This window comes from Sorex araneus, chromosome 1 (assembly GCF_027595985.1).
Source record: "Sorex araneus isolate mSorAra2 chromosome 1, mSorAra2.pri, whole genome shotgun sequence".
Classification (NCBI taxonomy): domain Eukaryota; kingdom Metazoa; phylum Chordata; class Mammalia; order Eulipotyphla; family Soricidae; genus Sorex; species Sorex araneus.
The window spans coordinates 179,172,694-179,199,307 of NC_073302.1; the positions used below are offsets into that span (position 1 = coordinate 179,172,694).

Here is a 26,614-nt window from a genome sequence, read left to right on the forward strand (position 1 = left end):
CACTGTGGTTCACAAAGTCCAACCTCCCCGGTGTGGTGCCTGCTCCCTCTTTTTATTCTCTTTTCTTTTTTGTGTTTTTACACAGCCCATAGTACAGTTGTGTGGGGTGAGTGGTCCAGCCCAAGCCTCCTGCAGAGTGACCTTCCCTCCACCATTGTCCCCATTTTCCCAGCCGCTGCCCAAGCCTGCCCCCATAGAAGGCACACAACATTCCATTTTATATTGCTTGTTACAACGAAACGGAATTATCAAAAAATACTTCAGTAAAAGAAAACTTGTGAGCCTTCTTGTGTCTCTCCCTGAGGGTCACTGTGCGCTCTGACAGTGCCTCCGGGGGTTTCTAAGCTTCCTGTCACTGGTTTCCGCCCACTGGCTGTGCTCCTGCTGGATTGTGGAGTTCGAGGTGTCACAGCAGGTGCTCTAGGAACTGTAGAACTGGGGCAGCCCAGGCTTCCGGAAGTCTGAGGGAGTGGGTGGAGGGTTGCTCCCCACCCCACTTGGAAACCCCGGAGTTTTTTAAATTTAAATTTTTTTTTTAAATTAGTGAATCATTGTGAGTTATAGTTACAAACTTATGAACTTTCGTGTTTGCATTTCAGTCATACAGTGCTTGTTTACCCGTCCCTCCAGCAGTGCCCATTCTCCTCCACCAATGTTCCCAGTCAGTCACCCTCCCACCATCCCACCCCACCCCCCACCACCCGACCCTGCCTCTGCGGCAGGGCATTCCCTTCTGTTCTGTCTCCTTTTAGGTGTTGTGGTTTGCAATAGAGGTATTGAGTGGCCTTCATATTCGGTCTATAGTCTACTTTCGGCACGCATCTTTCAGCAAAAATGGGTCCCCTCAACATCATTTACTTGGTGTTCCTTTCACTATCCGAGCTGCCTTTTCCTCCAGCAGGTGAGGCTGGTATCCAAGCTGTGGAGCAGACCTCCTGGTTCTTATCTCTACTACTCTTGGGTGTTAGTCTCCCATTCTGTTACTTTATATTCGACAGATAAATGCGATCTTTCTGTATCTGTCTGTCCCTTTCTGACTCATTTCACTTAACATGATACTTTCCATGTTGATCAACTTATATGCAAAGTTCATGACTTCATCATTTCTAACAGCTGCATAGTATTCCATTGTGTAGATGTACCAAAGTTTCTTTAATCAGTCATCTGTTCTTGGGAACTTGGGTTTTTCCAGATTCTGGCTATTATAAACAGTGCTGCAATGAACTTACAAGTGCAGATGTCATTTCTACTATATTTTTACCTCTCTGGGATATATTCCCAGAAGTGGTACTGGGTCAAATGGGAGAACAATTTATAATTTTTTGAGAAGTGTCCAAAAGGGCTGCACCAGTCGGTATTCCCACTAGCAGTGAAGGAGGGTCCCTTACTCCCCACATCCACGCCAACACCGGTTGCTTTTGTTCTTTTGAATGTGTGCCAGTCTCTGTGGTGTGAGATGGTATCTCATTGTTTTAATCTGCAACTCCTTGATGATTAGTGACGAAGAGCATTTTCATCTGTGTCTTTTGACCATTAGGATTTCTTCTTTGAGAAAGTTCCTGTTTATTTTGTCATCCCATTTTCTGATGGGATTGTATGTTTTCTTCTTGTGGAGTTCAACCTGTGCCTTGTATATCCTTGATATCAACCTCTTATCAGATTGGTATTGGGTTAATATCTTTTTCCATTCTGTAGACTGTCTTTGTATTTTGGTCACTGTTGCTTTTGTGGTGCAGAAGTTTTTAGTTTAAGATAGTCCCATTTGTTTATCTCTGTTTCTACTTGCTTGGCCAGTGGCATGTCATCTTTGAAGATACCTTTAGCTTCAATGTCGTGGAGGGTTTTGCCAAACTTGTCTTCAATATACCCTATGGATTCTGGTCTTATGTTGAGGCCTTCAATCCATTTTGATCTAACTTTTGTACATGGTGTTAGGTAGAGATCTGAGCTCATTTTTTTTTTTTTTGCATGTAGCTTTCCAGTTTTGCCAGCACCATTTGATAAATTGGCTTTCTTTGTTCCACTTCACATTTCTTGCTTCCTTATAAAAGATTAAATGATCATATATTTGAGGTTGTGTGTCAGGATATTCAACCCTGTTTCATTGGTCTGCGGCTCTGCCTTTGTTCCAGTACCATGCTGTTTTAATTATTACTGCATTGTAGTAGAGTTTGAGGTTGGGGAAGGTGATGCCTCCCACCTTCTTTTTCCCAAGAACTGCTTTTGCTACTCGTGGGGGCTTATTGTTCCATATGAATTTCAGGAGTGTTTGCTCCGTTTCTTTGAAGAATGTCATGGGTACCCTTATAGGGATCACATTGAATATGTATAATGCTTTGGGGAGTATTGCCATTTTGACAATGGTAATTCTCCCAATCCATGAGCAGGGGATGTGTTTCCATTTCCTCATGTGGTCTTTTATTTCTTGAAGTCATGTTTTTAGTTTTCTTTGTACAGGTACTTTACCTCCTTAGTTAAGCTGATTCCGAGGTACTTGATTTTCTGAGCCATGATTGTGAATGGGATTGCTTTTTTCATGTCACTTTCTTCTCTCTCATTTTTTTGCGTATAGGAAAGCCATGGACTTTCGGGTATTGATTTTATAGCCTGCAGCTTTACTATACAAGTCTGTTGTTTCTAAGGTTTTAGGGTTCTCTAAATCTAATATCATATCATATGCAAATAGTGAGAACTTGCTTTCTTCCTTTCCTATCTGGATGTCTTTAACATCTTTTTCTTGCCTAACTGCTATTGCAGGTACTTCCAGTATTTGAACAGAAGTGGTGAGAGTGGGTATCCTTGTCTTGTCCCTGATTTTAGAGGGAAGACTCTTAGCTTTTCCCCATTGAGGATGATGCTTGCCATAGAGTTGTGGTAGATGGCTTTGACTGTATTGAGGAAAGTCCCTTCTATACCAATTTTAGCGAGAGTTTTCATCATAAATGAGTGATGAGTGCTGGATCTTGTCAAATGCTTTCTCTGCATCTATTGATATGATCACATGGTTTTTTATCTTTTTTATTGATATGATGGATTATGTTGATTGATTTCCTAATGTTAAACCATCTCTGCATTCCCGGAATGAATCCCACTTGGTCATGGCGTATGATCTTTCTGATGAGTTGTTGGATTTTATTTGCTAATATTTTGTTGAGGGTCTTCACATCCATGTTCGTCAGGGATATCAGTTGTAGTTTTCTTTTTTGTGGTTTCTTTGTTTGCCTTTGGTATTAGGGAGATATGTGCCTCATAGAAATTGTTTGATAGAGTTTCTGTTTCTTCAATTTACTGGAAAAGCTTGAAAAGAACTGGCAATAGGTCCTCTTTAAATGTTTGGAAAAATTCGCTAGTGAATCTGTGTGGACCTGGGCTTCTGTTTTTGGGAAGACTTTTGATTACAGTTTTATTTTCCTTGATGTTAATAGGACTATTCAGGTATCCCACATCTTCTTGATTCAGCCTTGGGAGATTATAGGAATCCAGGAATTTATCCATTTCCTATACGTTCTCTTGCTTTGTGGCATACCGACTTCCAAAGTAGTCTCTGATGATGTTTTGAATTTCTTTGGTTTCTGTTGTGATGTCCCCCATTTCATTTCTGATTCGGTTTATTAGGGTTCTCTCTCTTTCTTTGTGAGTCTTGATAGTGGTTTATCTTGTTTATTTTCTCGAAGAATCTTGGTTTCATGATTTTTCGGATTGTCTTTTGGGTTTCCATGTTGTTGATTTCTGCTTTAAGTTTTATTATCTATTTCCTTCTGCCTGGTTTGGGCTTCTTTTGTTGGTCCTTTTCTAAAATCTTAAGCTGTGAAGTCAAGTTATTTATGTGGGCCCTTTCTTCCTTCCTGAGAAATGCATGGAGGGCATGCATTTTACCCTTAACATGGCTTTAGCTGCGTCTCATAGGTTCTGGTAACTTGTGTTTTCATTCTCATTTGTTTCCAGGTATCCTTTGATTTCTTCCTTGATTTCCTTCTTAATCCACTCGTTGTTCAACATTGAGTTGTTTAATTTGGTGTTTGATTTGGTTTTCTGTATCTGTACATGATTAACTTCTATCTTCAGTACATCGTGGACTGAAAAGATAGTTGATACCAGGTGTATCTTTCTGATTCTGTTGCGGTATGTTTTGTGGCCCAGCACATGGTCTATTCTGGAAAATGTTCCATGTACACTGGAAAAGAATGTGTATTCTTTTTTGGGGGATATAAAGTCCTGTACAGATCTATCAGCCCTCTCTCTTCTGTCTTCCTTCAAAGCCAGTATTTCCTTGCTGAGTTTTAATCTTCTTGATCTATGCAGAGGTGATAAGGCAGTGTTGAAGTCTCCAACCACTATTGTGTTGCTTACAATGTTTGGTTTCTTAAGGTCTGTTAGGAGTTGTTGTAGGTGTTTAGCTGGTCCCTCATTGGGTGCATACATGTTTAGGATTGTGATTTCTTCTTGCTGTACATATCCCTTGATTAATAAAAAATGGCCTTCACTGCCTCTTCTAATCTTTTCCAACCTGAAATCTATGTTGTCAGATACTAGTAAGGCCACCCCAGCTATTTTGAGGGGGTTGTTTGCTTGCAGGATTGTTTTTCATCCTTTTACTTTTGAGTCTTGTTTGTTCTGACTGTTCAGATATGTTTCTTGTAGGCAACAGAATGTTGGGTTCAGTCTCCGAATCCATTTTGCCGCTCTGTGTCTCTTAATTGGTGCATTTAGACCATTATCACTGAGAGAGATTATTGTCATGGGGCTTTTTGCCATCTTCCTCTAAGTGTTTGTTGTGCTTGTAGTAGCCCCTTTAGTCCTTCTTTTAGGTTTGGTTTTGAGTCTGTGAAGTTTCTGAGCTGTTGTTTATCCATGAAATAGTGTATTGTTCCTTGAGTTTGAGTGAGAGTTTAGCTGGATAAAGTATTCTTGGTGAAGCGTTCATTTCATTGAGGTGTTTTTTATTTTTTATTTCATTTTTTTTTTTTTTATCATGTCCCACCATTGCCTTTGAGCTTGGAGGGTTTCCTCTGACAGGTCTGCTGTAAATCTAAGGGGTGCTCCTTTGTATGTGATTTTTGTCTTTGACCTTGCTGCTTGCAATATTGTGTCTCTATCCGTGACATTCATCATTCTAACTATGATATGTTTTGGGTGCTTTTATTAGGGTCTCTGTTAGCTGGCACCCTTCGGGCTCTTTGGATCTAGATGCCTGCATTCTCCAGTTCTGGGAACTTTTCATCAATGATTTCTTTAACTGTGGCTTTTTCATTGGGGTTGCTTCCCTGTCCTTCTGGTACTCCAATGATTCTAATGTTGTTCTCTTGAAATCATCCCCTAGGTCTCTGATTTTCCCTAGAGCTATTTTGAGGTCTCTTCCCATTGTTGTTGTTTGTAAGCTTCTTGTAGCTCATCTTCAAGCTCACTGTTTCTGTCTTCGGCTGTAGCTATTCTACTGTTGAGGGTACCCACTGAGTTTATTTCATTTACCGAATCCTTTATTTGTGACACTTCTGTGTGTAGCTTCTGTATTTCTGCTCTCATTTCTTCCTGTATTTTCTCGGCTGTCTGTTCCACTTTTTCTTTCATGTCCTCCTTTAATTTACTGGATACCTGTTCCACTGTTTCTTTGAGTTCATTGAACATCTTCAGCATTTCATCTCTGAATTCTTTATTGGAGAGCGCACGTTTGTGGGTAATGCCTACTGAGGCTTCTGGACTCCTTTCATCGTCCTTTTCTCGTCGTGGGAATTGGCGCTGTTTCTTCATGTTGTTGTGGTGGTATGGAGGTATGACCTTCCAGGTCACTATCTCTGTTCTCTCCTGTTGCCAGCGGTGATTCTGGATGAGTTGGTTGTTGGTGGTCGCCTTTTTATTTTCCCCTTCTAGGACATGTCCTTCCTCTCAGATGTTCCTCTGTTCCTTATTGAGGCCTCCAGTGATGCTTTTGGAGAATGTGCTCTTTTATATCGGGCTCATACAGCTTCTGTTTATTAGTATTTTGGTGAAATTGGAATAGACTAGCGGGCTATTCGCCTACTGTGTTGGAGATAGCTAGGAGCTTACTCACCGATTTAGGCAGTGAAGACTGAGATGTTACTCCAGAGTTGCAGGAATGGGGAAAATGAGGCCGCTGGCCCCACAAAGGCCACGCCCACGCTGGGAGGCCACGCCCCTCTCAGAGGCCACGCCCCTCCCAGGCCACGCCCTGTAACCCTGAGCTGGGACTGTCTGTCTGGGTCCGAGAGGGTGGCTGGGATGTGGGAATGGCAGGTCCAGGAGGGAGGGAGGTCACGCACGGGGCGGGCGGGAGGGAGGATGGCAGCTGTACTCGGGGTGGGCCGGCCCCGGAGACCCCCAGCTGTGCGCGGACCCTTGGGAGCTGGCTCTCTGCGGCCTGGCCGTGAGCTGTGCGGTCGGGCCGTTGCCCGTGGCCGCGGTGAGGTGTGGGTGCCACCGCAGGCGTGTCCAGGGCAGGCACCGCTCCCAGCCTGGAGCCGGCGCGCCCCTTCCTTCACAGCCGGGCGGCCCTGACCCTGGGTCTCGGCGGGCATCTCCCCAGCCCGGCCGTTGGTCGGGGAAGCCGCCCCGCGGCAGCCCGAGGCGCCTTGGCTGTGGTGTGAGTGGGGTTCTTGAGCATGTCATTCGGGACTGATGAGCCCATTCCATTTTTTGAACGTGTTTCTGCACTGCCTCTGTCCTACGGGTTCCGCCCCTCCCCCCCCTTGCCCCATGGCCATACCCCGTGACCCCTGGATTAGTCTTTGGCCCTGAAGTACCTTTGTTTTGTCCCTTACCACTTTATTATGGCTTCAGCAATAGGGTCACTATTAGTGTGACACTCATGGTTGCTGTGTACCCTCCCCCCAGAGTGCCAGACCCTCCTCCCCGCACCCCTCTTCTGATCTTCCTTCCCGGAACCCTGGCCCCTGGGGTCTCCGTGCGTGCCATCCTTCCCTGCACGTGACGCGAGCCTTGGTTTTACGCTCCCACTTGCATGGTTTTTGATGAGTCTGCCCTTTAAACCAGCGTTGCTCTGTATGTTGTATATTCTTTCTCGAGGGTTGAGTTCCAGATATATATTTTTTTTGACTCACACTCTCAGGAGCAGCCCTGGGTTGTTGGCATGCAGTGTGAGTGTCTTACCCGCTGTTCTGTCTCCTCAGAGTTGGACTGTGTTGTGTCTGGGTATGATTGTCTTTGCATATGAGCTGTTTGGGTTTGTGTTGATTTTCTTGAATTAGAAGTCCACAGAATCATGGGAGTTTACATGGTCCATGTTTTTATCAACAGCCGCCCCCTGCGTGTTGGAGATGGAACCCAGGGCCTCAATATTAACTCATTTGTACCACGTACTTGACCGCGTTGAGCCACAGTTCTGGGCACAGGCTATGTTTTCTCAGTATTTTTTTCCCCTCTGCTGTTCTTTCTCCCCTTTTTTGGGGAAGCCTCAACATGGAAAGTAGACCTTCTGAAATTGTAGATCATCACAGGTCTTCGATGTGCTATGCAGTTTCCAAATCCTTCTTTCTTCTTTTTTTTGCTATTCAAATCAGTTTATATTTGTTAAGATCAGACTATTTCATGTTGTCTCCTGTTAAGTTCATTTTTGGGGGAGAGTTTGGTGGGGGTGGTCATACCTGGTGGTACTCAGGGATCACTCCTGGTGGTTCTGGTGGACCCATAGTTGGTGCTGGGGGTTGAACCAGATTCCTTGTGGAGGGAATTCCCTTACCTTCTGTACTGTCTCTCCAGCCCAAATCCGGTCAGTGTTTCTGTTTCACTTTTTAAGTGATGCGTTTAATCTTTAAATTCTTCTTCTTGCTGAGAAGTTGTAGCAAATGTTAATATATTATTTTTTTTTAAAGAAAGAGACAGGAGAAAAGAAAATGCGAAAATGAAGGCGCTTCTTCACATTCTGTGTCTCAGAGAGGAATACATTTCTCTCCGGAAAGTTGACTCACGCTGTAGTTTGGGCAGCACAGCTGTGGCCGGGGTCTGCTCTGCGCTTTTGTGCTCAGGAAGTGTGTTGTGCTGGGGGAGCGCCAGGGCTCAGGGGCTCGCCCTAGCCGCTGCCCCCGCCCTGCGGCCTGCGCACGGGGCCATCCTCATGTCCCTGTGGAAGGAGACACAGTTCATTATTGGCCATTCCTCGGGGTGTGAGTTAGCTCTTCCATCGTCTGTTACTTACCTTCGTTTTACTTGTTTGTTTTTGGGCACGATGCTCGGGCCTTACTCCCTGCTCTGCACTCGGGAATCCTGCCTGGCTGTGCACAGGGAGTGAATGGGTTGCCAGGGAGCGACTCCTGGCCCAGCCCCGTGCCTGGCGATGTCCATGCTGTCTTTCGATGGCCCTCAGTCTGCTTATCTTTCTAGAGTCCCGAGGCAGCTGCTCTCAGGTGGTGCTGGCCGGCAGGGCCCTGACTTGTCTTTGCTAGTCTCTGGTCTCTTCACTTCCCACTGGACCTTGAAGGGGAACTGTAGCTGTGAAGATAAGGCAGTTTCCCCCATAAGCTTAAGATTCAGAAATAGTAAAGATTCTAGTGTAGATGTCTACCGCCTTTAACTGCTCAGAGGTAAGTAGCCGTAGGCCATTTTATGGTAGCAACCCTTTATATTTCGCTTGCTCCGTTGGAGACACTGTCCTAAAAATTGTTTATGCCTTTTGTCCTCAGAATAGCCTGATCCAGTTAACTAGTGTATCCTCATTTTGAAGACAAGGACATTAAAGTGTACAGATTGGTTAATTTGCTTAAGGTCACATGAATATTGGAATAGATGGTAGAGCCATGAATCAACTAAAACAAGATGATTTTGTGTTGGAGTTTGTGTTGTGAAGCTGTCATTTCTGTATCGTGGAAATTTCCAAATATAGAAATAGTATAACAAATGCCCTCCCTGTATGTATTCCTCATTCAAGATTCTGCCTTTCTTGTTTTCTCTTTCCCCAGCTTTGTTTATGATTTAGATAGTTGAAAGCTCTTTTCATCTTTTCAGTGTTTCATGTGTCTAAAAAGAGTAAGTTTAAAAATACAAACAACACATGACTATAACAACTTATCTGTATATTCACAGTAAGACTAGTATCTATTATAGTAGTGGAGGAACTATCAGGTAATAGAGGAACTGTATAGCAGTTCTCCTGCCAAGGGTCCAGTGAGAAGAGGAGACACAATAAATAAAACTATTATCTAATAGTTTCAGAAATTTCTTATTATGTGATTCAATTCAGGATCTCAATATGTTGACATATTTATTGATGTTTCTCTGAATTAAAACAAAACCTGTATGGGTTCTAATAATCTTAAGTTTGTTTTAAAACTTTTAAAAATATAAGTTGTTCATGTTGGGATAATTTTAGAGAAAACTTACACAGATATTACCGAGTCTGTTCCTGCCATCTCTCCCTGCCCCAAGTGTCTTCTCTTCTGCTGTCTGAGGTCCGTAGTCCAGCGTTCCTGTCTCTTCCTTTCTCGTACTCAGGGCTGCATTAGTCTCTGGCTCTCTCCTTTCTGTCGCCTGTGGTCATCTCAGTGCCCTGGAACTTCTCTTTTCCTGGAGTCAGAGCTAGTCCGTGGCCTCACGTGCAGTGAGTCCCACCTCTAGCCTCATCCCTCACCCTCACAACCTGGAATTATATTCCAGCTTGAGAATTGTCCTTTCACTGCATAAATTTAAGGTATATAGCACGGTGTGATTTACATATTACAAAATGATCACTGTAGTAGGTTTGGCTAACCATCTTTTGATACAGCTAAAGGAAAGAAAAAAGAAGACATTGCTTCTTGTGATAAGAACTCAGGCTGGGGGCCAGAGCCATAGTACAGCAGGTAGGGCGCTTGCCTTGCACACAGCCAAACTGGGTTCTGTCCCCAGCATCCCGTATGGTCCCCCGAGCACTGCCAGGAGTGATCCCTGAGTTAAGAGCCAGGAGTAACCCCTGAGCATCACTGGGCATGGCCCCAAAACAACATTAAAAAAATAATCCCGAAACCAAAACCCCAAACCCCAAAAGACCCCAGACTGAGGATTTATTTCCTTCGCAGTTTTCTGTGTCCCCTGGGATGGTGCTCATGGAGGCCCTTGTGCTGCATGACGCACCTCTTGTCTCACAGCTGGGCGGGTAACTCGACTACCTTCCTCCAGTTCCCCTTCGACCCAGAATCCATGAATTTTTGTTTGTTTCATTTTTGGGTTACACCCAGGAGTGCACAGGGCTTACTCCTGGCTCTGTGCTCAGGGCTCACTCTTGGCAGTGCTCAGGGGGCCATACGGCTTGCCGGGGGTCGAACTCTGGGCTAGTGAGCGCAAGCGCCCTGCCTGCTGTACTGTTGCTCTGGCCCCAGACCTTGAACATTTATTTAGGAGTCTTGGTTATTAGGTAGCTTGTAGAATGTCCTAAGTTGCCATACATCTGATATATACTTTTTCATGATTAGGTTAAGGCTGTGAATTTCTGGGAAGCAGTAACAGGAATAATTGTTCTGGTTTGTTTTTGTTCTGAGGAGCTGTCTGGCTCTGTTTCGGAGTGGCCGCTGGCATGCCCAGTCACCAGGAATGATGCTGTGGAAGCGGAGGGGATCAGCCGCACGGGCGCGAGCTTGGGCGCCTTACCTCTCGTCCAAGTCCTGAAGCTTTATTCATTGTCATTACTGTTATGTTTTGTCACATCCAGTGATGCATAGGGCTCTGCACTCAACTTCTGTTTGCTCGGGAGGCCGAAAGCACCTTACCTGCTATGCTATCTCTCCAGCCTCTGCTTATTGCTGCTTTTAATTCCATATGACTCTAAGGTTCTAAAAGTTCGCATCTTTTAAATTTCTCATTTCATTGTTTTTCTTTTTTCCTGGTAACACACATGGATCCCTCCCTGTTCTTTGTTTTGTTTGGGGTCTGCAGCTCTCTGGCTTTCTCCTGGCTCTGCATTCAGGGATCACTCCTGGCGGTGCTTGCCAGGCGAGCGACCCCTCCTGTGCTGTCATTCCAGCCTCTCGTCTTGGCACACACCACACACTGCACCTCGAACACACACACACAACACTAATGTCTCTATTTCAGTCCTACTATTTTTTAAAAAAAGTTTAGTCATTGTGAAATCACAAAATTATTCTGTTTAGGTTTCAGGCATATGGGATCAGCACTCACCCCTTCATCAGCGTCCGCTCCCCACTCCCCCATGCGCAGCCTGCCCACCCACCCGTCTGCTTCTGGCACTTTCTTTGTTAACACATTTTTGCACCATGTTCTAAGTCCCACTCTTGCAGGAATGGAAGCTGAGTTCCTGTTCCTGACACCAGTGTTAATGAACCCCGTCTTCAGGGCGGTCCCAGCAGTGAGCTGCTAGTGTTCAAGTTGGCTTAGTGTTCTTAAAAGTTACTTTTTCCGATATTTGGGACTTAAAGATGCACAGCAAGTAGCAGCAAAGGGCCAGATATAACACCGGAGAGCTGCTCTACACGTGTGTGTGTGGGGGGTGGGGTGGGAGTTGAGAGGGGGCCGCTGCAGCCCCGGGTCGGGGGAGGGGTGCACTGCTGAGGGTGTGGTGTTGATGGAATGGTGGCACAGGAAACCACCGTTAGTGGTACTGCAGAGTCACAGACCCTCAATCAATAAGAAAAGTTTAAAAAAAAGTTAGCTTTTAAAAACTGATAGAAACATTGTTTTTGTGCTATAAAAATGTTAGTATCTGTAACTCCTTTTTTTATTCACAGATCTTTTCCAATTTGTCCCTGGATGAGCGCTGTCTTTCTGCATCGTTGGTTTGCAAATACTGGCGTGATCTCTGTTTAGATTTCCAGTTCTGGAAGCAGCTGGATCTTAGTAGCCGTCAGCAGGTAAGGAATCTGTTCTAAGAAACAGCCTTTTAGAAATATTTCTAGCCCATGTTGCAAATCACTTCTTTGATCCTGTAGTAGTTTTTGAGACAGTTTAAGTGACTCTGACTTATAGCTATATGCTTTATTTATTTTTTGGTGAATCAGATTAAGCTAGCTTCTAATGAGGTAAAAGGTAATTTTAGTGTCATCTTGGGCTACTTTTTATTTCTCTCTTGTCCACTTATCTGTCATTTCTTTCATTATTTAAAGATATTAATAGGATTTTGGTTTGGAGGGGTCATTTTATGAATATTAGCTTAAATAGTAGAAAGTGATGGCACACATTTATATAGTACTGATTTGTCATGTAGTATTCTACAACCTTATATATATTAATATATTATTTGATCCACCTGCCAACCTTATGGGTTGATGCTATCATTATTCCTGCTAAAAACATGGCACATTACTTCATGTATTGCAGTATAGTGCATATATACATTCTTGTATGTTTTTTTCAGAGATGAAGAAATAAAAACAAAATGAACTAAGATTACCTATTTTGTGTTATATGTTTTTTGTTTTTTGGGCCATGCCTGGCAATGCTCAGGAATTACTCCTCGCTCTGTACTCAGGAATTAATCCTTGTAGTGCTTGGGGCACCATATAGGGTGCCAGAGACCAAACCCAGGTCTTCTGTGCGCAATACAAGCTCCCTACCCAGTGTACTATTGCTCTGGCCCAGATAACCTATTTTAATACTTCTTTTGGGGAATTGTGTAATCCTGATTAGCTGCCAATATGGTTTTATAGTGGAATAAATTTGGAAAAAGAGTTGCGAGTACTTTTTGCAGTCGTTTTATTAGACTTGTTGGATTCATTTAAAAAATTTGACTGTCAGCGCTTGGCATTGGAAGCGTTTCAGGTAAGAATATGATTTTATCGGAGAACTAGACCTGTTCCAGATTCCTCCCTATGTTGCTGCTAGTGATGTTCCGGTAAAGAGTCACCAGATGTTTTGGTTTCAGAAACCCATGAAAACCTTTGGTGTGTGCTGTTGGCCAGTTTGTGGCCTGGCTGGTCTGTGCTGCCATGAGCTTCCCGAGTGCTCTGCCGACGCGGCCCGCGTGTGGGCACGCCTGAGCCCTGCAGAACTGAGCGTTTGTGTGGAGTGGTGTTCCTTTTTTTTTTTTTTTTGAGATTATAACTATTTATTTCTTTTATTAGTGAATCACCGTGAGGTACAGTTACAAACTTATGAACTTTCATGTTTGCATTTCAGTCATACAGTGATCGTTTACCCATCCCTCCACCAGTGCCTGATTATAGCTATTTTTTTAAAAAAAAATTTTTTTTTAAATTTTATTGAATCACCATGTGGAGGGTTACATAGTTCTCAGGATTATGTCAGTTATACAATACTCAAACACCCTTCCCTTCACCAGTGCCCATCTTCCATCACCAACCCCCCCTGTATACCTGCTGCCCCCTCCCACCTCCCCAGTCCCCACCCTTGTAAGTGATAAGTTTCACTTCGTTTACGCTTTATCTCGATTACATTCCATGTTTCAACACACAGCTCACTACCGTTGCTGGGGTTTCCCCCCCAAAAGAAAAAGACAGTCCTATTGCCAAGGAGGCATTTGGTAGTTCTCCATTGCTAAGAATATAGAGATATTAAGTCCTGCTGTTTGTTACATAACTTTTCTTTTTCCCCCTTGCCCCGTGCCACCGAGTTCACGCCTGCTTAGTAATCGCCACGCTGTCTGACAAAGGGAAAAAAACCGAAAAGGATGGTTATTTCCCATCATCAGCCGGCGTGGGGCTCTGGCTTAGTTGATAGTCTAGTAGAGTGTCTGCAAGCAGTTTCTGGAACCAAAGGTCTTGCGCTGGTATCGGCTCCGGCTTCAGATTCCACCAGCGTCCCGCTGTTCCATGTACATAATTTTTCCCCTTATATCCCATTCCCACGCCACCAGCTCTGTTTGCTTAATGGACATCACACTATGTTTGACACCACGCCGCGTTTCTTCCCGAGAAAGAAGGATATTTCTTCTCAGCCGGCGTGGGGATATAGCTTAGTTCAGTCTAGAGAGATGGCTACCACTTTGATTGCCTTCAGTATTTCAGCAAAAGACTTACTATTCTTGTTAGGATCTCCCCCCAGAGTCCAACCCGTTAAAAAGGAACCATTACATATTGCTGATGCTAAGATGACATTAGGTCGCGCGGCCGCAGCAGCGGCCCAAAAGGAAGGGTGGTGATCCTTTTGAGCTTTCTCTGTCGTTGGTATGACATTAAAACTGTTTGAGAATTAGAAATCTGTCTTCCCAGTTTCAGAATTTTTTTTTTCCCTGCACGAACGGTATTTAGTTGGTTGTGACTGGGAGTTGCTGTTTTTTGGGTTTCTGTATAAAGTCCAGGGAAAGTACAACCAGAAATAACATCACTACAAACTTTTACCCTTTTATGGTGCTCATAAGATGGAGAAACCTAGAGAGAGGCTCGGCGTCTCCATTTTGCGCTCAGAAAGCCGTGGACCCTGTGCTGTGCTTGGGAGGAAGGGGTTGATAGAGAGAGGTTAAAAGAATTGGGGAATGCCCGGTTTCCACTCTCGCAGCCCGCTGTGGGGTCTCCGATCCCGTGCCGGAGTTAGTTCAGTGGGCTGCTTGGAGTCCAAGGGCGCTCTTTTGGGCTCTTCCATCATGCTCGATCCATAGCAGGGCCAAAAGGAACGCATACGTGGAGGAGGTGGGTTTAAGTATCTATCTGCGGTGGGCGGGGGTCACCGCCCCTGCCCCCCTGGTGTCTCCCGCGCGCACGCGCGCGCGTCCTGTTTCAGCTGGCTCGGCGTCTCCATTTTGCGCTCAGAAAGCCATGGACCCTGCGCTGTGCTCGGGAGGAAGGGGTTGAGAGAGAGAGGTTAAAAGAATTGGGAAATGCCCAGTTTCCACTCTCGAAGCCCGCTGTGGGGTCTCCGATCCCGCGCCGGAGTTAGTTCAGTGGGCTGCTCGGAGTCCAAGGGTGCTCTTTTGGGCTCTTCCATCATGCTCGATGCGCAGCAGGGCCAAAAGGAAGGGTGGTGTTCCTTTTGAGCTTTCTCTGTCATTGGTATGACGTTAAAACTGTTCGAGAATTAGAAATCTGTCTTCCCAGTTTCAGAATTTTTTTTTTTTCCCTGCACGAACGGTATTTAGTTGGTTGTGACTGGGAGTTGCTGCTTACTGTAAAACAACAAGGTGATTCCCGAAACTGTAAACGGAATCATATGAACAAAGGTGGTTTCAGCCTTGGCTTTTCTGGCGAGCATCACTGAGCACAGTTCTCTCCTCTGCCTGTTCTACATTCAATCACGTGTGTTCCGCCCCTCCCCCGCCCCACCTCTGTGTTTCTCCCCAGGTCTTGAACAATGTCCTCACTATTCTCCCCCGTCCCCATGTGGTTCTTGGGCAGGGGGGTAGAGATGCAGATTTTAAAACATTCACACACTGGGCACTGCCCAGCGGTCACTCCTGAGCACAAGAAGAAGAAAAAAACCTTCAGAGGCCCTGTGAGATTTTCCCTGACAGTCCCCTGCTCCTTCCCGTTCTTGGTCCATCCGCGTTGGGTGCTGGTGGTTTCCTTCCCGTTCTCCGTGCTGGTGGTCCTTGCACACACCACTGCTGAGCTCGTGGGGACTTGCCTGCGGGTCCCTGGGCGTTAGAGGCCTTCTGCGGCACAATTTGGCCGTAATGCTCATCAGGGTTGTGTTGGTGCTGGGTCGGCATGGCCTGGCCTACAGTGCCCTGGAGCTGGCAGGGCCGGGCAGGGTCTTGCGTAGCGCGGGCAGCCCCCTCCCAGCCTGGCACTCACTGTTGGAGCGCCAGATGCTGCTGCAGCGTAGCTGAGTCCTCCGAGAAAAGGTACTTGGTTGTTGGAGGTGGCCATTGATATCACTGGGTGTATTGGGAACCGAATGATCGCATCGTTCCTTTCGTTCCTCTCTCCACTTTTACCCCAAGTTTGCTTCGGGCCTATCCCTGTTTCGAGCCCAGGGCCCACTCTGGGTGCTGCTCGGGTGCCCATGAGACCAGACAGCATGGCGGGGGTTGGCCTGCGGTCAGATGTGGGCGAGGCAGGCGCCTTCCTTGGTGCTGGCTCTCTTCTCATCTGGCGGGTCACAGGTCAGGCAGCATTCGACAGAAGTGTTGGCAGTTTACACGATACACCGTGTCTTCATCTCCTGCTCTTTGCCAGGGCCAGAGGGAGTGAGGGGTGAGGGAGCAATGCCCTGAGTGCCGGGCACGCAGCTCTGTGGCCCCCTCGCCTCAAGTGGAGAATAAAACACTGACAATTCCGGTACAGTTTCGTTTGTTGTGAGTTTGTTTTGTTTTAGGGCTTAACGAAGGTAAGTTTCCAGTAAGGATATATTTTCAGACTTTTCATGTTAAGTGATAGGTACTCTCCTTGCCTGGTAGTTTTTAACACTGTTTCTGATACCAAAGGTCTGGGACTTTTCCATTCTGGTGACAAATATCTGACACATGTCCAGCAGTACATTTCTGCCTGACGCTGACCTCATGGGGTGACGCCTCATCCCGGACCCTGTCCCTGTGTCAGAGGCCAGTCACAAGGCTAGGAGCCACTAGAACTTTGGACCCAGCAACTGTGTTTTTAGGGTTCCTACAAGTCCCCTTTACAGGTTCTCTGATTTGCTCGAAATACTGTCAAAGATTAGGGGGAAATGTTTACATTTATAAAACAAACTGGTTTTATGAAGAATGCCACTCAGGCCTCACCAAATGAAAAAAATGCCTAAGACAAGGCAAGAACTTCCTTCCTCCCTCCCCTCCTCTCCCTCTCCCCCATTTTAATTTTTAATAGAATCATTGTGAGAATACACAGTTGCAAAACTTTTAGACATCCAATGCCGGGATCAGTCATACAGTGTTCCGCCACGCATCCCTTCACTGTGTGCAGTTCCAGCCACCAGTGTCCCACCATCTTTTCTGGGCTTTCCCAGCACTTGGATTGTCACCGGCCTGGAAGCTCTTCACACCTGCTGTGGAGGAATTTTATCACCCTCCTCCTTGCTTCCGCCCCCTGGTTGTCAGAGTCTGGGAGTCACAGTAATATATTTCTTAAGACACTGAATTCTTACTATGCTTTGATATTAAGATTTTCTTTTTATTGTGTTATATATATGCTGTGAGTTGTTATATATATGCTGTGAGTTATCTATGCAGTAGTCTAATCTCTGTTATTGGGGAAAGTTAATGAAAGAATAGAAAGTAAATCGATAGTTTAGCAAAATTTAAATCTACTGCTTTTTTTTGTTTTTTTCCTCATAGGTCACTGATGAACTATTGGAAAAAATTGCATCAAGAAGTCAGAATATAATCGAAATCAACATTTCTGATTGCCGCAGCATGTCCGACAGCGGCGTGTGTGTCCTGGCGTTCAAGTGTCCCGGGCTGCTGAGGTACACGGCCTACCGGTGTAAGCAGCTCTCGGACACGTCCATCATCGCGGTGGCCTCACACTGTCCCCTGCTGCAGAAGGTCCACGTGGGCAACCAGGACAAGCTGACCGATGAGGGGCTCAAGCAGGTACAGTTCTCCACTTCCAGAGTGACTTTACTCACGCTGACCCAGTGCTTTCCTGCAGCAACACTTTTATTTTCCAATTTGATGTTTTTTTTTTTTTTGGGGGGGGGGGCATACCCAGTGGCCCTCAGCATTTGCTCCTGGCTCTGTGCTCAGGAATTGTTCCTGGTTGGACTCCGTGGCTGGTGCTCAGCTCCTGCCGCCTGCCCTGTCTCTAGCCTGCCGCAGCACCCTGACAGACGTCAGGTTAGAAATGTTCAGACAATAGAGGAAGTCTTTTTTTTAAAGTGTACTCAGAGATGTTGTTTGGATGCATGAGCTAGAGTGTTCTGGTTGTAATTGATAAGTTACTAACTTTGCTGTATTTTTTAATGAATATCTGAATTTCTGTGAGGATCCATGCTGTTGTTATTTTGGGATCTGGGGCTGTGTCCAGCTGTACTCAGGACTCAGATAACCATATATGGCATCAAGGACCTTAACAGGGTTAGCCATGTGCAAGGCAAGCGCCTTAATCCTGAATTACCTCTCTGATTCCTTAATTTCTTTTTTTTTTTGCTCAGGGGGCACTCCTAGTGGTGCTTAGGGCTTCCTCTGGGGTTTGGGGGACCATATGGGGCTATGCTGACCTGGCTCAGTGCTGTGCAAGGCAGGCACTTGGCTCCTTAATTCTTTGTTGATTTTTTGTTTGTTTTGGGTCACACCCAGCAATGCTCAGGGGTTGCTGCTGACTCTGCACTCGGAATTATTCCTCCTGATGCTCGGAGAACAATATAGGGCATAGGGAATTGAACCCAGGTTGACTGTGTGCAGGGCGAGCACCCTGCATGGCATACCATCTCTCTGACCTATAATTCTGAAATTTTTTTGTTTGTTTTTGGGCCAAATCTGGCAATGCTTGGGGGTTACTCCTGGTTCTGTGCTCAGGAATTAGTCCTGGTGGTGTTTCAGGGACCATATGCGATGCCAGGAATTGAACCTGGGTTGGCTGGTTCAAAGGCAAAGTCTTTCTTTGCCCACTGTACTATCGCTCTGCCCCTAATTCTGAAATTTAAAAACACTTGTGGCACCATGATGGACAGTGCTATTGGTCAATAAGTTTCAGGTATGCATTGTTCTAACACACACTCGGCGTGTCAGCATGCTCTACTAGGCTCTCAGGATCTTCCCACACACGCTTGCCTCACCCGCTTGGTAAGCTTCGTTTGTGCGGATGCTCAGGGCCTGCCACCATTAACTCTCTCACACAGACAAGAGCTCATTCTGAATTCGTTCCACTTCTTCTGACCGACTTTACTCAGTGTGGTACCCTCTGGCTCCATCCATGAGGCAGAAAATTGCATGAATTCACCCTTTCTTATAGTTGAGTAACATTCTGTTATAGATGCATAGCACGTTTTCTGTATCCACTATCTGTTCTCTGGCACTTGGATTTTTTTCTCTATCTTGGCTTCTGTGAATAGCTCTGCAGTGAACAAGGGCAACCAAATGTCTTTTCAAATTAGTGTTTTTGGGCCCTTAGGATAGATTTTATGAAATGGAGCTGCTGGACATATTTTTTTGAGAGGTCTCTATTGTTTTCCATAGCGGCTGAACGAGATGACATTCCCACCAGCAGTAGAAGGGGGATGAGGGTCCTTTTGCCTCACGTCCCACCAGTATTGGTTGTTCCCACTTTTGGTGTGGGCTGTTCTTCCTGGAGTGAGGTAGTGACCTGTTTGCTTTGCATTTCCCTGATGAGTGATGAAGTGGGCTTCTCACCTAATTGTCTCTATCTCATTGTGTATCTTCTCTGAGGAGATGTCTGTAGTGTTCTCCCTCACACTCCCCTTTTATTTTTGACTATTAGTTCTGTCAGAGGTGTGATAAACAAACATTTTCCTCCAGTCTGTAGGGTTTCTTTTAGTCTAGTCATCATTTCTTTTGTGGTGAAGGAGCCTCTTAATTGGATGGAATCCAATTTATTTAGTTTTGCTTTTGTTTGCCTTTCCAGTGCATTGAGTCATTGAAGATGCCTATAAAATCTATGTAGACAGAGTTCCTATGTTTTTCTGAATATAATTTATGGATTTAAGTCTAATATTGAGGTCTTGAATCCATTTTGAGTTAACTTCTTTGTATGGCGTGAGATAAGGGCCCCGAGTTTATTAATTTTTTTTCACACAATGCAAACCATATTCCCTGTACCGTTTATTGAAGTGCACTTTTCTTCCTCCACATCACAACCTCACTTTTTTATTGAAAATTTATTATCTGCATATATCAGAACTTTCTCCTGGACTCTAATTCTATTCTGTTTGTCTGATAACCTGCCTTTAGTCCAGTACCACACAGTCCTGTTGTTTGTAAAGCAGCTGGTCTGATATTGAAAACAACACAGTAGTAGTAGGATATTTTTAACACTTCTCACTGCTAGATTGATGACTAGACAAAAAATCAGTATGGAAACATTGACCTTAAAGGAAGAAATGAGAGTTAGACTTAATAGACATATGTAGGACTCAATCTCTACTCCAAAAAGTACATGTTCTTCTCTAATCCATGGAACATTTTCCATGATAAAAGATTTGTCTCCACATGGCAAGAGGACAGTAGTCACATCAAACTGTTTTCTCAGACTACAGTGCTGTAAAAATTGAAATTAATCACAAACAGAAAGTGGGGAAAAATTTAAACAACCAAACAACATGGCAACAACAAAGAGAAAATCAAAGAAAAAATTTTAAAATTGCAGGAAACAAATGAAAATGAAGTTCTGAGTTATCAGAACATATATGACACAGCAAAAGCTGTTCTAAGAGGGAATCTCAAAGCAATGTAAATATTCATCAGGATGACAGAATATCCTGACCCGCACCAGGCTGTTTTCACTGGAACAACTCAGAGGGGGCGCAGGTTGAATTTCCCTCCCTGCTTCAGCAGAACCTCAGCAGCCAAAACCCTCCAGAACCCAATAGTACAGCCATGCTCAAGGCCACTCTCCACAGGCTCGGATGAGTTTTACCTATGAGGGAACCTGCAGAACAACCCAGGTATGTGGGACTCATGACTAAGATCTCCAAGCCTGCTCACAATGGGACTGGGCCTCCTTCCCCCAGCTCCCCAGTTTTCCAGTAGCTTGGCAGTTATACCCACAAACTGTTTCAGGCGCCATATAATCTCATCAATGGCCAAGATCTAAAGACTGAAATAAAGCTCCCAGAAGAGAGTGACACAGAATGTTCTGGAGGGCGAGGCCTGGATCTCTTATACTCTAGCCCACTGATGTACCAAAAGTAGCACACATTTGTTTGGATTTAACATACATGCTTGTAATCTCTTATAGAAGGACTAAAATGGCTCCAGGATGAAGTACAACAATCTTCACACACTTTCCTCAGGGTGGTGGGAAGGTGCACAGTGGTGGGATTGGTGTTTCAATATTATCTGTAATGAACTATTTGAACAACTTTATAAAAATAAAATAAAATAAAATAATATTCATTAGGAAACAAGGCCCAAATAAAAACTTACTCCATAGCTTAAGTCAGTATAAAAAAGACCCGTAGAGGGAGCCCAAAATATTCCCCAAAGAAGGGAAGTAGTAAAACTTAAAGAGTGTGAATCAAGGAAATGGAAATTTAAAAACGATATAAAAGGTCAGTGAAACCGAGAACCTTTTTTTAAAAGAATAAACAAGATCTTCAGAATATTAGCTAGACTCACAAAGGAAAAGAGAAAACTCTGAACAGCCAGATCATAAGAGGAGAGACCTTTTCACAAGTACCATAGGAATCCAAAGGCTTTTTCAGAGATTTCTCTGAATACCTTTGTGCTGTGCATTTGGAGAACCTGAAAGAAACTGGCAACTTTCTGGAATCCTGTAACCACCAAACTGAGCCGGGAGGAAGCAGAGTACCTGAACAGAACAGTAACAAGGATATCGAAATGGTACCGAATTTTTCCCACAGTAGAAAAAAACCCAGGCCCAAATGCATTTACCAGTCAGTTCCAAACCTTCGGATAAGATCTACTTCCTTTCCTTCTCGGGACCTTCCAGGAAACTCACAAAACAGGGGTCTTCCTGAACACTTTCTACAAGACCCAAAGCAAACCTGCATTACCAAAAAAGAAAACTATAGGCCAAAATTTATTTATGAAATAAAATTATTTCATCTGATAAACATAAGTGAAAGAGTCTTGACAAAAATATTAGCAAACTGAGCCCAACAAGACATTGTCATATTCTGTGGTCAGGTGGGATTTAGGATGATTAACTATGATTTAATATATGCAAGTCAACCAATGTAATACACCGTATCACTGTAGGGAAAAAGTGAAACAAAACCAAATGTATTGGTAGATGTAAGAGAACACTTCATAAGATCCAACACTCATTTATGACAAAAATTCTAAAGAAAAAAATGGGGATAGAAGGAACTCTCCTCAGTGTAGTTGAAGCCAGTTTAAGGCATGAGGCTGCTCAGACCCTGCGGTGGCCACCAGGGCCACCCCAGAATTGACTCTCCCTCCTCCCTGCTCACTCTCTAACCTTCCACCCCTGCCTCCCCCATGGGAGGACCACACTGGGCATTGCTGCGGGATTCAGTACTGGGAACCAAGCTGAGGGTCCACCCAACTCCAGCACTGTGTACCCAGCCCCTAACATGAACTCTAGTTCCTTATTCTAAGATATAAATGGAAGTCCAAAGTAGAGATTATAGAGTGAAGTAAAGGGTGTAATGAATCTATAGTTGGCATAATCGTTGGATTGAAGATGGTATCCTCAGGGTGAGAGAGAGTACAGTGGGTAAGGTGATTGCCTGCCACATGGCAGGTCTAGATTTGGTTCCCTAGCACCTGATATGTTCCTTCGAACACTTCCAGGAGTGATCCCTGAGTGCAAAGCTAGGAGAAAACCCTGAACACTGCTGGGTATGGCCCGCACACCAACCCCCCACTCTCTCACTCTTTCAAAAAAAAGCGTTTTTTGTACTTTCTATTCTGTGCACTGTCTTTGGAAATGGCCGTTTAGTTTTCTTGTCTAGGTTATGTAATGAATAAGAGTTTAGTCCCACATCTGTGACTATTTTGAGTATAGGTGGATTTTAAGCCTGGAATTTCCAGAGCCTCTGTCATCTTTCCATTTTCCCAGGCCAGTAGAATATACTCTTTCAAAAGTACCTTCTCCATTTGGGCAGAGAACTTGCACATTTGTCACTCCATCCATAGTGCTTTTAGCAAATGTTAATTGAAAGAAACTAATTCCTTTCAAGAACTTTGTCAGGATTACTTATGTTCAGTTTTGGGGTGGTAACTGTAATACTTGCCAACGAAGCAGAGTATCAGTAAATTTGATGGAGTTGAAGTCAGGTGAAGTGAAGAACCCTAAATTTAAATTCTACGTAGGCATTATATCAAAGCTCAATATTGGGAGAAATTTAGAATGACTCTATCCTGGGATTGGAGAGATAGTATAGCTCAAGGCCACGTGGCTTGAACACCGCAGGCCTGGGTTTGCTCCTTAACATACTACATGGGCTCCGAACAGCTCCAGGAACTACCCTTGTGTGCAGAACCAGGAGTGAATCCTGAGTACTGCTACATGTGACTCCCCTCAAAAACCTTAAAAGAACAAACAGCTGTGTTAATCCAACTTTCTGTTGAGAATGATACAGTTGTAAAGTAGCCTCTTTTGTGGGCGGTAGTCAGTCATACAAAGGTTGTCTTGCTGTAATGTTTATATTGATTTATTCCAGTACAAGTATGGGATTCCCTATGGTATTTATAAATCTTTAATGTGGAAGTGGCATGAATTTTTTGATGAAAATTTCCTAAAGATACATGCTTTGTAATGAAAAAATTTTTTGTTTTGTTTTTAATTTTTATTCAATTACCACGAGGTAGACCATTAATTACAAAGTGGTTCATGATTGGGTTTCAGTCATACAATGATCCAATACTCGTCCCTCCCCCAGTGTACATTTCCCACCACCAATGTCCCTGTTTCTCTCCCACCATCCCCAACTTCCCCCCATCTCCCCAGCCAGGCACTTTTCTTCTTTCTCTTTCTCACTGTCCTTTTGTGCAATATGGTTTGCAGTACAGGTACTAAGAGGTCATCGTGTTTGTCCAGGGTGTTCAGTATTTTTATCTGGAAGGTATAGCTGGAGTAACTTTTTTACTGGGTGACAGCTTTGTGGTGTGAATGTGACTGCTGAGGCTTCCAAAAGTACAGGGAGGTTGGGGGAGGTAGCCCAACCCGAACCTGAGAAAGCCTGGGGATTTCAGTCACAAAATGTGCATCCCCAAATTTTTGGCAGATTATATATCAGTGAGGTTTGTCCTGAGATGGTGGAGTCTGGTGGAGACATGGTGGCTAGTTTGGATTGTGGGAGCAAGTGACCGTCAGGCTGACCTGCCTGCCTCTGGCTTACTGTGTCTGTTCAGCCCTGTGCAGGTCTGAGATTAACTGCGGCTTTTGATCTTCTTCATGATTTATTTATGAGTCTCTGAATCAAGGCTGATCATTGGGCTTGTACAGCTGAGTCAGCGCTGGTTTGTGGGTGTGGCTCCCACATACCTAACTATGTGGGAACTTGATCCTGAGTTGTTGGGGTTCAGCCAGAGGCATAGTGGGAGTTTCGGGGTATCAGGAAGCCTGAAGGCACCATCAGGCTGCTGATGTACTCACCCCACAGGTACAGGTTGACTACTGGTTGGCACCACACTCTCCCTTAAGGTAACATTTAAAAAGACATGTTGGTTTTGGGTAGCGCTTAGGGGTTACTCCTGGCTCTGCACTCAGGAATTATACCTGACAGTGCTTGGGAGAGACCATGTGGGATGCTGGGGATCGAATCCAAGATGGCGATGTGCAAGGCAAATGCCCTCCCTTCTGTACTAGCTCTCTGGCTCTGACTAATATGTGTGTGTGTGCATGCGTGCATGTGTGTGCGTGTGTGTATTTTATTGAATCACTGTGAGATACAGTTGATCATATATAGAGAGGCTCAGAGAGACAGTACAGGGTTTAAAGCCCTTACCTTGCATGTGGCCAGCCCTGGCCCTATGGTCACATGAGCATTTCCTGGAGTGAATCCTGAGCTCCTGTGTTTGTGCCTGCGCATCTGTTTGTGCCCTGGTGGTGGCTTGCCCTGCTAGCCCTGACACTGTCAGACTGGGGCTGAGTATTGTGGGCAGAGCGACCTGGCCCTTGAGCATTGCCGGGGCTGCCCCTCAAGCAAAGACCAGAGAGCAGTGGATCCTATCTGTTACATGTCTGCACCCGCTGAGCAGACCTGAGCCCCAGTGAGAATAAGATACAGTTGGATTAAAACACAGAAGGGCTTTGACTTCTTGCTTGTTGCATATCATGAGTTATCTGATACTTGGTGTTGTGTATTCCGGACTTAATTTCCAAAGCGAGCATGGGTAGGTTTTCTTATAATGACCAGCCATTCTCAGACAGTTATGCAGTGATCATAATTGTCTTTTTCTACTTTTTTTTTTAACACTACTAACTTTCTAACACTATTAGAGACTGGATCTCATAGGTAATATCTATCTATCTATCTATCTATCTATCTATCTATCTGTCTATCTATCTGTCTATCACAATAGAAATGTTATGTGGAACTGTACATAGTCTGTTTTTAGTGGACATTAATAGCTTCTGTTCTATCTTAAACTATTCTGTTAAATAATATCAACCTTCATCTACTCAGTAAATTAATTTCATAACCCATTGATGTTTAATGAGATCTCCTGTGGAGTATAGTACAGTTTTAGTGAATGACTTAAAAATATATGATAAAGTTTTTAAAGATCTGGTGTGGATCTTTAATTCATGAATTTTTCTGGATAATTATTTTTCCCCTTATTAATATAGCACTTGGCAAGAGTATTGATTCTATGGTTCTAGTGTTTCCTCCTCTTTCCTGTTAGTAAAAATGGGAGTTAGAGGTGTTGTATGAATGATATGCATGTGTTGATGCTGATTTCAATGTCTTTCCAGTATAACTGATAATAGTTTTGAATGCCTTTCCTGTATGGATTTCCCCTGGGGGCAGGGAGGGTGTGCGCCATACCCCATAGAGCTTAGGGGTGATTCCTGGCCTTATCTTAGGAGTGAGCCCTGGCAGTGCTCAGGAGGTTTTCTGCAGTGCTGGAGATCAGCCTGGCTTAGCCGCATGCCAGGCTCGACGTCTCCTGCTGCTCTCCGAAGCCTGCCCCGGGAATGGCCTTGGAGGTCTCACAGTTACAGAGGTTTCTTTCCTAATAAATCTAAAATTGAGGGTTTCTAAATATTAGCTTCTACTTAATATTTGTCAAAGTTATGATGAAACACCTAAAATTCAGGCTGTCTTTGGATAGCACTAATGTTTTTTTGTGAAACCTATCTTGAAATACTGATGTTTCTATTTCCAAAACTTGGGAGATAGGATCTTGAAGTACCGATGCTTATTTCCATAAAATAACTCCAAAGAAGTTTATCAGTGGGATGTATTTCTGTTACATGCATCTTACAAAACTGTAATTGGAAAAACAGTTGAACCTGGAGAGAGAGTACAAAGGTCAAGGCTCTGCCCAGTATGATGCTGGGGACCAGGGCCCGGGATCGGGTCTGACTCTGGGCCCAGCACTGCCAGTAGTGAGCCCTGAGCGGCCCGGGAGCATCAGAGAACCAACGTTGTGGCCCTGATGCAGAAACAGGAACCACTGCCTACGTCCCTGGGGTAAGGGCCCTGTCACTAGGAATAGTGTAGTTGTTTTATACACTCTCTACACTCTCTCTCCCTGTCCCTTTCTCTCCCTCCCCCCACCAGCACCCATGATTGTAACATACAATGTATCCAAGGAAATTTAAGAAATTGTGTCCATTAAGCCAATACTTTATGTATTTGTTTCATTTGATTTCTGTAGTTTAATACTTCAGTCTAATATATAGATCTCAGTCGAAATTCCTGGAAGTAGTTATGTCTTGGGATAAAATGATGCAAATCTGTGTTGTATTGGTGCATGTCAGTCTGGCTGCATTTTTAGTTTCCTGTTCTTTAGGAATGGGACAATTCTCATCTCTCCAGAGAGCATTGAAAACCAGCAAATGACTGTTAGGAGTGACTTTGCCACAGCCTGGGAAAATAGTCAGAACTTCACAGTGTCTGTCTGTGCTGTACCGAGAAAAAGACAGCTAGAAAATCGTAGGAAAGCTTGTGGCGTTTTCCCTAATCTTCGTCCCACACGCTTCACAGC

The 26,614-nt window shown here is 44.5% G+C and overlaps 1 protein-coding gene across 1 annotated transcript in view; it reads left to right on the top strand.

The window, feature by feature from the left end:
* The window catches only part of FBXL17 (F-box and leucine rich repeat protein 17), a 527,962-nt gene that overhangs the window by 15,197 nt on the left and 486,151 nt on the right, over positions 1-26,614 (top strand). The window contains exons 2-3 of the mRNA XM_055139470.1: positions 11,691-11,813; positions 17,126-17,383. Of these exons, the coding sequence (XP_054995445.1) occupies positions 11,691-11,813; positions 17,126-17,383 (381 nt within the window). The remainder of the gene's footprint in view (positions 1-11,690; positions 11,814-17,125; positions 17,384-26,614) is intronic.